General features: G+C 36.5%; 1 protein-coding gene across 1 annotated transcript in view; it reads left to right on the top strand.

Moving 5' to 3' along the window:
- The window catches only part of LOC145980150 (dipeptidase 1-like), a 279,360-nt gene that overhangs the window by 126,867 nt on the left and 139,531 nt on the right, over positions 1-12,962 (top strand). The window contains exon 2 of the mRNA XM_083113193.1: positions 9-132. Within this exon, the coding sequence (XP_082969319.1) occupies positions 9-132 (124 nt within the window). The remainder of the gene's footprint in view (positions 1-8; positions 133-12,962) is intronic.

Raw genomic sequence — 12,962 nt, 5'->3', positions numbered from 1 at the left:
TCTTTCAGATGTGTCGAATCAAAATCGTTTGTTGCTGCCAACAATGCAAGTTGTTGTTGACCTCCTCTGACCTTCATGACCTTCGTCTACATTCGGCCGGCTGCCGGGAGAATCCCCACCTCTCCCCGGAAGGTAAGCATTCTAGGATATTCCGATAGCAATTTATCTTTATGAAGTTATCCACCCCCTTCTTCTAATTGCTTATACGTGTCGCACAAGGAGTCGCAAGATAGAAGCACTGCGTTCATTTGTCCATAAACCCAAGTACCCAGACATTCAATATTATTTTCATTAAAAAATGGGAAAATGTATGTGGATACTGAGGACTATTATCAGTAAGTAAGTGATAAATGATTCAATTATTTAGTTATACTTACATTGTTCGGAATTGTCTAAAACTTAAATTTTCTATGGTTAGTCTGTACAGTTATAATAATCCTTTTTGTCTCGTTTTCCCAAGAACCAATCCTATTCAAATATTCAAGTAATACATTTATTCACAATCTTATGAATCTGTACATATCTGTCAATAGGTGGGATTTATGTGGCGTCAGGATAAGCACAGTCGCCATGTTTGGGGTCATTATGTAAACAGGGGTGCCCATCCCCCAAATCATGTCAAAATCCTCATAACATATTTAGTTATAACAGCGTGTCTGCTACTATCATATTACTGAACCTCTCTTTTTCTTAGCATTTATGAACACCTTACTTAATCAACTACCAATCCAATTCTTCCTTTTCTTAATATTACGGATTTAGTATGGTGCACTTAGTGGCAAAGGTAACTTGGAATCAGCTAAATTAATGTATTAGTAAGGAAATATATTCTGATTCCCTCCTGTCCCCGCCTCATGGCACGTATTGCAAAATGGCACCAAGGCTTAATTTTCTCTTGTATATATTGTAGAAAAATGTATAGTTAGCTGTGGACACAAGTTTAAATTATTACATCTATTACACAGTATAGAAGCTTAGTATTTGCTGTATTTAACTTCGCTTTTTTGTCACTTTTGGCAAATTTTCGAAGATGGGGATGAGTGATGATATAATGAAATGAAGGAATGGACATTCACAAACATCGATGCCCAGGCCGGGATTCGAACCCGGAACCCCTGGCGTCGTAGCGGAATGCACTAACCACTCCGCTACGGGGGCCGGCTAGATATTAAGTAGAATTACGTTTCGTTAATCTCGTACCGCAATGCTTTCTTATTTTGTAAAGATAATCTAATTCCAAAGAAGGTTACTAAGGTTAAGGAATACTATAATTTTTGTTTTAATGACAGTTTGCAAATGACTTGCTTGCATATGACATAAATGACATAAAGAGTTGATACAATACACAATAGCCTTTGAAAACTATAGTATAACCAAATATAGATACATCCAGTGACGAGCCAAATGGAGACTTGGTGGGTGGAGACGTTACTCGCTACAACATTGACTCAATTTTTATAAATATAATAGGAACGCATGCAGAAAAAGCAAGATATTGAACTGGCTGTTTATCCCTGGGTTACCCGTGCCTTACGAGAAACTTACATACTCACAGGCCCAGACTTTTTTTTCATAAAAATTGAAGAAACCAATTTTTTTGCTGAATCAGTGCTTCCTTTTCTATCACATATGACGGTTATTTATTAATTATAATATTTAAAAAAATACCGTAATTTATAAGGAATATAATAACACATTATTTGAGTCCCACGCACATATATTTTACCATACACAAAAAATTGGAAAAAACAATAAATTTTCATCAATGCTTTTTTGCTTATAGAGGCGAATTTGTTTATGAATTATAATAATTACAAAAACTACCATTTTATCCAGCAAATTGTTTACCAACATCACTGGTATGAGTATCTCGAATGACAGGCATTCAAAGATGGTGCTTGATAGGCCCATCTAGTGCATTTTGCCTTTTATTTACATTACATTATTTTTTTTAGAAACATAAATAGTACAGAAATATTGAGAGCACCGAAGGGTACGACGTAATTGATATTCAATTTTTTACAAAAAATTTCACAGTTCAAAAATATAAAAAATAAAGATGGTTGGGCTGACAGCACCCCTTTCCTCCCCTTTGGTAAGCAAGGTTAAATAAAAGCCATATCCTCTATCTACATACTCAAACGAAAATCCTGTTCACGCCACTGTTTCATCAGATTACCAAGCCAAGGATTTACAAATCTATCGTGATTCTGAGTTATTGTTTGGGAGAAGTAGCAATTATCCAATCCATATGTCATTCGCGATGTGTTTATGGCGACCTCAAGGTTATACAAGCACGTAATTAGTTACAAACGAATGCTGCGATCTAATTGTGGGTTATGACTGGCTTCACTCTTGAACTTCCAACAACACAAACAACCAAATCGATTATCCGTGGAAAGACCTTTGCACTTAACGCGTTCATGAAAGGGTAACGTCTATCGTAAGTGCCCCGAGAGAGGCCTAGCAAGAACATTGAATAGACGTGACGTCAGATCATACGTCACTTTTCTCGTGAACGTGATCTTTTAAAGTAAATTTATTTATAGTTAGATGCATATCGACCGTCCATACCGCCCAGATAAAGAAAACGCCTAACCCCATTTCTTTAAAAATCGGTATTTTTGTATACGTAACGGTCATTATTGATTTCCTATCCATCCAAGGTGGATATAATTGGTTTCCTTCATTAGGTAAGGATAATGACGTCAATACTATTTACCTTTATTCAGAATGACAAGCAAGGGCGTGCTTTAGTAGGAGCTAGGGGTCTAATCCTCTCCAGAACCAGACATCAGCCCTCCCAAATACCCAAGAGCTTATCAAATGGAAAACTAGAAGATGCATCCAGATTCAAGGAGTTCGCTGCGTTAGTAACCACCAGAGCAAGAGTACCAAGAGACAATACCAAACATTGTGTTAGAGTACTGGGAAGGGACTGTCTGTGTACTACAGACTTATAGATGCTGTTAACAATAACTTGGAAACGCTATTTTCAGAAGACAAGTTCACGTATTGCTCGTGCTGTAGACCATTTCATGACATTTTATTAGGATAGTTCAACAGCTTTCATCGACACATAGTCGGAACTTTCAACATCAAGAAAGATATCGTCATAAACGAAATGTTGGTGGTACAACCGCCTTACGGAGCTGTACTTCTACCAAAGAACCTGGGCCCATCCGAGATCCTTAATGCTCGAAAAGAAAAAGGATTTTCAGTACACAAAATGGAACAACTTAATCCAATCAGACAGTACATTTCTTTTATAGATACGTATGTAGCTTCAATACGATTCTCTGGGCAAAACATATATTTACTATAATTCAAGATTCTAACTTAAGTAAATACAGGTTTGATATGAGTGAGAAAGCTCATAGGGACATTGACGGAGAGAATATAGCAACTAAACTTAATTACTTTTATTTCTAATCTGCGAACTAATCAAATTACCAACTATGTATAGTTATGATCGGAAAATGACGATCTAACAAAATGATCATTTTAGTTATACTTAAGTGAAAAATTGAAGACCGATTGCTCAGGCGATTCTTTCTCTCTCTCTTTCTCTTCATTGAGATTGTCGTAGTTTATGGAACTATCTTAAGAGGAGAGTTCTGTTATAAAGCAAGGGAATCTTGTACATCAGAGGGTCTCAAACTTTGTTCTCATTGTACCCTTTAGTCGTAGCTAAACGTCTACTGTACCCCCAACATTGGTTTTCTCCAAATATGTGGGGCGTTTTTGACATGTTGGAGGTGAGTATCTGCAATAGAGAAAAATGACATTCGGGCTGTATGTGGAATGATAGTAAACAAATAATCCTAAGTTCATTTTTTATTGAGTGTTGCTACGTTTACAATATTTATGATTAGTTACAAAAATGTAAAACTCTAAATGGAAACCCCTAATTTGTATTCTAGAATTGGAAAGAGGACTTTATTCCGAGTCCAACGAGCTATCAACCATCCTCCTACCTCAATTAGAAACAAAGATATGGCGATTTTAAATTTTCGCAAAAATAATAATAATAATAATAATAATAATAATAATAATAATAATAATTAAATAAAATAAATAAATAAATAAATGATAAATTATTATTCATTTTCCAGACCCTTTCGTGGAAATTAAAGTATCTTTAGCATGCAATTATATTTATACTAGTTGATAACCTGGCGTTGCCCGGGTATTTATTTCGCCCAATCTTCTAGTAAACAAGATAAATATGAATTCTAACCATAGTGTAAAATGAACTTGGAGTCGAACGATATTGGGAGTGTCACTAGTCACCTTGGCGACCCCGAAAACCCACACTAATATCAGTCGTTTTACATGTCATCTACTTTCCACCCACACCCCTAGGGGTGTCAGGGGTGCTTTGGAGTTCAACGGAATTGGGAATGTCACTATTCATCTTAGCGACCCAGAAAACTATGTATTACAAACTAATATCAGTCGTATTACACGTAACTTTCTTACAACCCCCACCCCAGGGGATGCCAGGGGTGTCTTGGAGTTGAACGGCATTGTTAGTGTCACTGTTCATCTTAGCGGCACCGCAAATCATGGATTTACCTTTAATATCGGCCGTTTTCGATTATTTTTACATGTCACCCCTTCCCACCCCCACCCTAGGAGTACCAGGGGTGTCTTACCCCGACAGTATTCATTTACAGATTGCAAGTGATATGTGTACCAAGTTTGGTTGATATCGCTCCAGGCGTTCGAGAGTTATGCCGGAACAAACATACATTCACACATAACGGGAGGTTATTGCAGCATGCCACCGCTTCAGCATCGGCCGCTTGCCGGCCCATTCATGCAACAGGTGCCGGCAAATTGCGTAACAGATAGCCCGTAACAGAAACCGCTTGTTTTGTAATGTTTCCACTTTTCACAATTACAGTTACAATTACAATTGAAATAAGCACGTACCTTGTCGCACGGATGCAGGAAAAGGTGTCCTCCCAAATACAAATATTTCTGGCACCTTATTTCTGACGTCTAATCTTAGATTAGTCATCGCTACTTTATTCTCAGTTGTCGCGACAGCGCCTGCAGCTTATCGGGGGTTGGGTGAGTTGTCAGCCGCGAGATGGCGCTTCATACTGCACGTGTCGGCAGTGATGCCAACCGTAGGGACATGTCCCTACGCATAGGGACTTTTCACTAAATTTCGCCCGCGTAGGAACGTAGGGACAGATTTTGCCAAATGAGGGAAAACGTAGGTACTTTTTTCAATCTTGGTAAATTACATTTTATGAATTAGTTTATCTGGATACTTTAGCGAGGAGGAGAAAAAAGAACTAACTAACAGATCTCCATCAGAATTTTGGAACATGTTATCGGTTACCAAAAACTTTCAAGGCAAGTTCCTTTTTGAAAACATTTCCACTCTCGCGAAAATAGTGCTAACATTGCCGCATTCTAACGCGGAAACGGAAAGAATATTTTCAATGTTAAGTGATACAAAAACAAAAAAGGGAAATAAAATGGGACCAAAATTGTTAAAGAATGCAGGAAATACAGCATCACCAACCAACATCTATCTCTTCACAGCAGCAGCATGTATGACTTCAAATAACATAATCAACAGTAAACGACTCAACGTTATTCATTAGGGGTGTGCTGGATTCTTTACTTTAAAAAGTCGTTAATTCTCGACGTTTTCTGCCTTGTAAGTTTCTGGAACTTATCGAAAGTTGTAAGTTTTTATTCTAGAAATGCAAAAACAATCACTTAAAGTGAAAATGACTTGTAAAATTCGAGATTTCCAGTGCTTCGGGAAATTTCGAACATTTCCCGTCCAGAAAATTTTCCGACTTGGTCGGGAAATTGCAAATTTTTCAGTCCCGAATGTCGGGATTTAAAAAAATTACCGTCCCGATCCCGTCCCGACCCAAAAAATTCTGTCCAGCACACCCCTATTATTCATTAAGGCAAGAATTTACAATACCGGACCCTTCTGTAATTTCTATGCTACGTCTTATACTCACGAAATAATTATTCGTGATTATTTATCTCAAGTTAACATGTTGGGGTGAGGGGGAAAAAATGTTCATTAACGTGTAGAAGTTGTAAAATAAGCTTTTCAATTCTCGCAATGATTCTCCGTATACAAGTATGGTAGCCATATTTGTTGATATGAACAAATTAAAATTAGTTACGCTGTCTACAGCGTTGCCACACTGTTGATTTCATACTTGGAGAGCATGGATCGTGTAAGAATGGCGGAAGAGAACAGTAAAAAAGTTGTTAATGTTGTACAGATTGTTAGGTGGAGTGTGCAGGAGGATGGCTGTGGGCTAATTAATAAACTTATGGATTTCAGTATATTGCCCAAAGAACGTGCTTACATGTGACAGCGACAATCACGATGTAGAAGAACTGATTTGATTACAGGTAAATTTGGCAACAGTACATCAATCATAAAATTGCAGGATACGAAAATGGCCTTCGATGATGAACGTTTGCCGTTAAAGTGCTACGAAAATAATATTTTTTATCGGTTCGTAATCACAATTACCGCAAAACCATTCAGGAATAGCCCCACTGACCATTCTCGGTAAGTTTAGGTTAAGTTAGGTTAGGCAAACATAGTTAAAATTTGGGCTCGAAAAAAACATGCACGGGTAGCCCAACAAACCATTGACGGATAGCCCCACGAACCATTCAGGTACGGTTAGGTTAGGTTAGGATAGGCAAACATAGTTAAAATTTGGGGTCGTAGTAATATCAGGAATGTATATTTCGTTTTTTAAGTATTGGAAACACAAAATCTTCCGGTAAATAATAAGCAATCGTGCCGATCGCGGACCACTCAATGTCACTTATTTTGCAATTTCTACACGTGACCCCCCAAATTTTAACTTCAAATTCGTGATTAGGAGGCCTCAATTAGTGAGTATGCGAAATATTACAAAAAATCGGGGAGAGGTCCTGTATTGTAAATTCGCTCCTTCATTAATTGTGGAAGCACCGAGCAGAAAGATTTGGTAAGTAAATGTGTATATTTTATCTTCTGTTTGCATGCTCATGAGGTGTTTTTTTTTTAGTCACTTTACTTGGCGTAGGGACATTTGGTCAGTTGTAGGGACATTTTGACTACGTCTGTAGGGACATTGCCGAAAAATGGTTAGCAACACTGTCGGCTACCAGACAGTGAGTCTACGCTCATTCATGTTCACTTCTGTTCGCGTTTATCAGTACGCGTTTTGTTTATACTGTGTTATTGAGTTGGTGTGCTAGTGCTTTATTGTGTGTTAATTGTTATTCATTCATTACTTATGTCGTTAAACAAATATAGTCTTGAACATAGAGTTTTTATGTACGATAATTACGTGAAAACGAATTCTTGCAGAAAAGTGGTCAGGGATTACGATAGACAGGATCTCTTGAACCTAAGAAACGTGTTGTATTGCTGTTGAAGGAAGTCATTTTCAACATCTCTTATAACACAGGAGGTTAGTGATCATCATTATTATTACTTTTAAATATCATTTTACGCTTTCGGTTTGCTTTATGCGCCGGGATGCTGTCTTCCCTTTCTGTCAACTGAGGATAAAGTAGCGATGTCTAATCTAAGATTAGATGTCAGAAATAAGGTGCCGGAAATATTTGTATTTGGGAGGACACCTTTTCCTGCATCCGTGCGACAAGGTACGTGCTTATTTCAATTGTAATTGTAACTGTAATTGTGAAAAGTGGAAACATTACAAAACAAGCGGTTTCTGTTACGGGCTATCTGTTACGCAATTTGCCGGCACCTGTTGCATGAATGGGCCGGCAAGCGGCCGATGCTGAAGCGGTGGCATGCTGCAATAACCTCCCTGTACATACATACTCGTACATTTTTATGTAGACTGCATAACGAGTAATAATATGTGTTACAAGATTTCTTGATTTCGTTTATTTTGCTTCGCTTTTCTGCCACTTTTGGCTAATCACAAAGTGAGGTTGAGTGATCATGCCATGAAATTGGTGAAGGGACTCTCACTTGCTAGGCCAGGATTCGAACCCGGGACCCCTGCCGTCGTAGCACGCTGTGATAACCTCTTCTGCACTAAGGCCGGCTGTGTTACAAGAGTTGCTATAACACAGATTAGTACTCGTAATGCAATATAAATATAATAGTCCGCCCCCTCCCCCCCCCCTGGTGGAGAGGCTAGCACATCGCGTTAAGACGGCAGAGGTCCCGGGTTCGAATCCTAGCCTGGGCAAAGATGTTTGTGATTGTCCATTCATCAACTTCATCATGCCATCACTCATCTCCATTTTTCGCAAATTAGCCTAAAGTGACACAAAAAGCGAAATAAAATAAAGCAAATCAATCAAGAAATCAATAAATTTATCTGCGTGTTAATGATATTTGCTTAAAATTACCGGGACGTCACGTGTGAAAAATCCTGGCCATAACTTACCGCCTCTTATCTAGGCCCAGGCCCAAAATGAGAGCACTGTACTTTCCCTTTTCTTTCTGGGATATTCCGATTTCCTACTAGCTATTCTCTATGAATGATGACTATTACTCTGAAAGATGTGAAGTAATAATTTAAAACATTTTCTATTGTTCATGCGAATCACTCAATAGAACTATTATATTTGTTTTCCCAAGTATGTCACAATTGAAACACAGAGGAAAATTAACAAATACAATCGTTATTTATATCTCATATATTATTTTCCATCTTTTTTTTTTAAATACAATTTATATTAATTTACTGCTTCTAAATCAATTTAATTTTTAACTTACTTTCATTTATAGAACCCTTGACTTAATAACTATCCCAGCATTGCCATATAGTGTTTTTAGTTACATAAAATTAGAATACAGCAGCTTCGAGAAAAAATTATAGCTCTCGCTATTTTATGGTATCAATTATGGAATCAAATACAACAGTAGATCAACGGGCCCGCAGGATTATTTTCTCGAGAGGGGCAGAGTCACAGAAACTTTTTTTATTATTATTATTATTATTATTATTATTATTATTATTATTATTATTATTATTATTATTATTATTATTAGTGCTATTATTATTGTTTTTTTTATTTTTGTTGTTGTTGTTATTATTATTTCATTACTATTGCTACTACTACTATTTATGTATTTTTGAATTACATGGATCTGTAATTTCCATATTCTGTATATCTATATACAATTTTCATACCTGTATACTTAACAATTATTCATGTAGGACAAAATCTGTTTTGATAGTTAGATAATCATGGTAACACTGTTAAGCCTTGTTTCTATGTTAATAAAACATGGAAATACTGACCAAGCCAAACTTTTATAGTATAAAAATATACATAGAAACATAACGTTTGGACCCTCTAACAAGGTCTTTCAGACGAATATTCACAAGGAAGAAGACAGGAGAAGAACTAATAGGATAATTGAAGGTGAACGCTTAGTGAAAGCACTGCAAACTGTTCGGGATAATGGTTATTGCAGAGTGGGTGATAACATAATGAAAATGGGGAAGGCTTAAATATAGGCTCTAGCTCTAGCCCAGTGTTAGCAGAATTGGTTTATGAACGAATGGGAGAAGAAAGTGATCGAAGAAGGAGAGGAAAAGGTAATTATGTTTTGCAGATATGTGGACGATTGTTTCGGCATATGGAGGTGAGCAAGTAGGCAGCTGGAGATATTTGTCAAAGAAATAGAAGTTGAAGCACGAGGGATATCACTAGAATGTGAAACAGAAGAGGAAGAGATGATAAGTTTCCTAGATATAATGATGAAATGGGAGAGAGTAAAGGAAATTGAGACCACTTGGCATCCGAAAAAGTGTGCAGCTGGAGTCTTCTGTCACAAAATAAGTAATGTGAGTGAGGGGTCAAAAAGAAATTTTATAAAGAATATGGAAGACGGAATCAAGAAAATATGCAAGAAAGATGAAGAATAAGAGAGCAAATAGAAATACATTAACTTTTTCCAGAAATCTCAGAGTAATGGGGGAGTAGAAATGATCAAATTCTAAGCAGTGGCGGTGATTGGGTTCCAAAACTGGGGTCAATGTGCCAAACTGCAATAGCAGTTTCCATTCCCTTGGTAGATGAGGTTTAGCATACTGCGGGGGCAAATGTGACATAAAAGTGAGAAGTGAGGGTGGACGGCACCTGCTCCCTCTCGCCCCCTAATCGCCGCCACTGAGTCTAAGTATTTGAAACTCAACTTTGGGTGGACTAAGTATTGTCCCCTTTGCACTTTAAAATGTATTTCTTGTAATACATTTAAAGGTTCCCTTCAGTGATTTAAATTTCAATGAACGTGGGGGAAAACCTTGAATTCCACATACAATTTCCTCCTTCATGTGATTGTTCTTGCACTTCTGGATAACAACTGTTAATTTCTAGAAATTTTCAAAGTAGTGCAGGAAATAGCAAAAATTAAACACAAAATATGATCGTTCGAAATTTTTAGACTGGTCGGGATCTGACCATTACAATTCATTTTGAATTGCTTGTTCTTGTGTTCCTTTCAAAAAATGCAGGTATCAGGTACAGTCAACAGCAAATATAATGGTAGGCAAATTGTCCACCACTATTTTCATTACTTTTTTATTCTACATCCTGGGTTGTGTTAACGAATGAAACTATGTTGGTTCGAAGCAAGCATTGTTCTCTGTTTATTGACGTCATTATTTCAATTCATTGTCATCACATTGTGTAATACAGGCCGAATGAAAATTGTGGTGGACAAGTCGCCTACTGTTTCTTTCGCCGTTGGGGGTACCATAGAGGAGAGTACATTAAGTCTGTTTGATATCTGTGCATCGTGAAAAAGTACAGAAACACAAAAAGAAACTATTCGTTTAAAAAATATATATATGTTTATGGAGAGTTACAAAGTCGAATTCAGTTTCTATTTAAAGTGAACTCAAGTCTGAACTTGTCAACAAATCCTAAGTATTTTGCATGATATGTAAAATACTAATAATTAATAATAATCATAATCGGTGAAGTATATGACTGAAGGCCAAGATGTGAAATCTTACTCTGCCTCCCTGAGAAAATATCCTACTGTAACCATTGATCAAAAACCTTTTCTCATAACATTCAAGGCACTGAGCCACCTGTATAATAAAGAATGTGAATGAAAAGATCCTCTCTCTTTGTATACGTACGATATATATTCCTATATTTCGGCAGATCTTTCAGTGTGGACGTAAAGGGCAGGACAATATATTAGCTGTTCGAAGCCCATGCAATTTTTCCAATTTTCCACATGAAGCGAGAGGACCTTGTTTTTAAAATATTCAATTGTTTATATTAGCATTTAGTCGAATATGAACAACATCTAACAATAATTTACAAATTTAGAATTTCCAGCTTGCGTGTACTATTTGACATTTTATTTGTCGTCATCAAGAGGATTTTGACGAAATAGAATTTAATTGTACAATTTTGTTAACTTAAAACAAATTAGAATTTTACTAGTGGATCAAAGTCTTCTCACATCCAATTGTCTGCGTATTTGGCAAATTTCAGGCTTAAGTTACAGCATAAATGTCAATGGAATTGGAGTTTATGCTGAAGATGTATTGGAATTTCGTTACCTATCTTAAGCAAATGACAGTGCTACGAGGGGATGCTGATAAGTATTGAGCCTTACCCAAAAAAGTGGAGCTAGGAGGCTGAAATGAAATTATTGTTATTATTATTATTATTATTATTATTATTATTATAAATATTATTATTATTATACTGGCATTTGTACCTCTGTAGGTTAACAATGAAAATAAGTATAAATGATCAACTGATTGATTGGATTATGTTTTACCAGGGACCCTTCGGGGTTCTGATGCGATGTGCAAACATTTTTTTTGTAATCACAGCATTATTTGGATCTACGACGTCTAAATGAATTATACGTTGAAATTTTATATTATCTTTAATGATTTGGCTAGTGGTTATATTCCATGTTAAGTTGATTGCTATGTTATTATTCCAATGAAAATTTTCTGAGCTTGGTTGAGCATTCTGAACATGACCCATTTCATTTTACCCTCTCCCCGCCGACCTTATGGGTAGCCCATGTTTCTTGTTTGTGTATATATGTACGTAAACATATTTTTAAATGATTGAATGAAGAATGTGTGCTGAGCTTCAGAAAACACTATTTCACTGGTTTTTTTCCATAAGAATATTGATCGGAAACGACTCGTGTGCACAAATTTATTTACTTAACTTTATTCTTTATTTCATGTAAATTCATTTATTGGCAAATAGTTATTTTTAAAAAACAACGTTAATATCATTTGCAATATAAGCAACATTATTCCTGTATGTTTACATCCATCGCCTATTACACAATATGGTAACGATTTACTACTCACGTGTTAACTTCTCGTCTACTACTACTTTTCCAAGAGTTCCATATTTGAATGTCTCAAGAGTCCGAACCTGATTTCATTATTAAGACTCCAGACCTTCTTGGCAAAGTGGTTAACACATGACGAGACGACGCCAGCGGTTCCGGGTTTGAATCCCCGCATGACATTGCCGTATTTGATGAGTGTCCCTTTATTAATTGAATTTCCTCATCTTCGTGATTATCCTAAAGTTGCAGAGAAGCGAAGTAAAATACACCAATGCAAGCAAATCGATTTCATTAGACCGAACGCAGGAAGTGTTGGACTTTTCGATCTAGCAGTCCAGGTTCGAGTCCCGGACTGAGCATGGGTTTTCTACGTCAGTATACCTTCATCAATTGCATCTCATCCTCATAGTAATGATCAGTAAAATGTAGCAGAAAGTCACTTAAAGCTACAAAAATACAAATGCAAGTAGAGACGAGTGTGGTATAGTTGTTGAGAGCATACAAATTAAAGTGCATTGCAATCACAAATTAACTTTGCTTCTTGTCCACAATTTTCTTAAAAACTGAATCTTGACGTTGTAGTTACTATTAATGGATCAAATTGAATTATTGGGAAATAATTTCCTCATTT

This window comes from Lepisma saccharinum, chromosome 27 (assembly GCF_977018435.1).
Source record: "Lepisma saccharinum chromosome 27, izLepSacc3.1, whole genome shotgun sequence".
NCBI lineage: Eukaryota > Metazoa > Arthropoda > Insecta > Zygentoma > Lepismatidae > Lepisma > Lepisma saccharinum.
The sequence above is the reverse complement of the archived record's forward strand: the minus strand, read 5'-3'. Positions and strand labels throughout refer to the sequence as shown.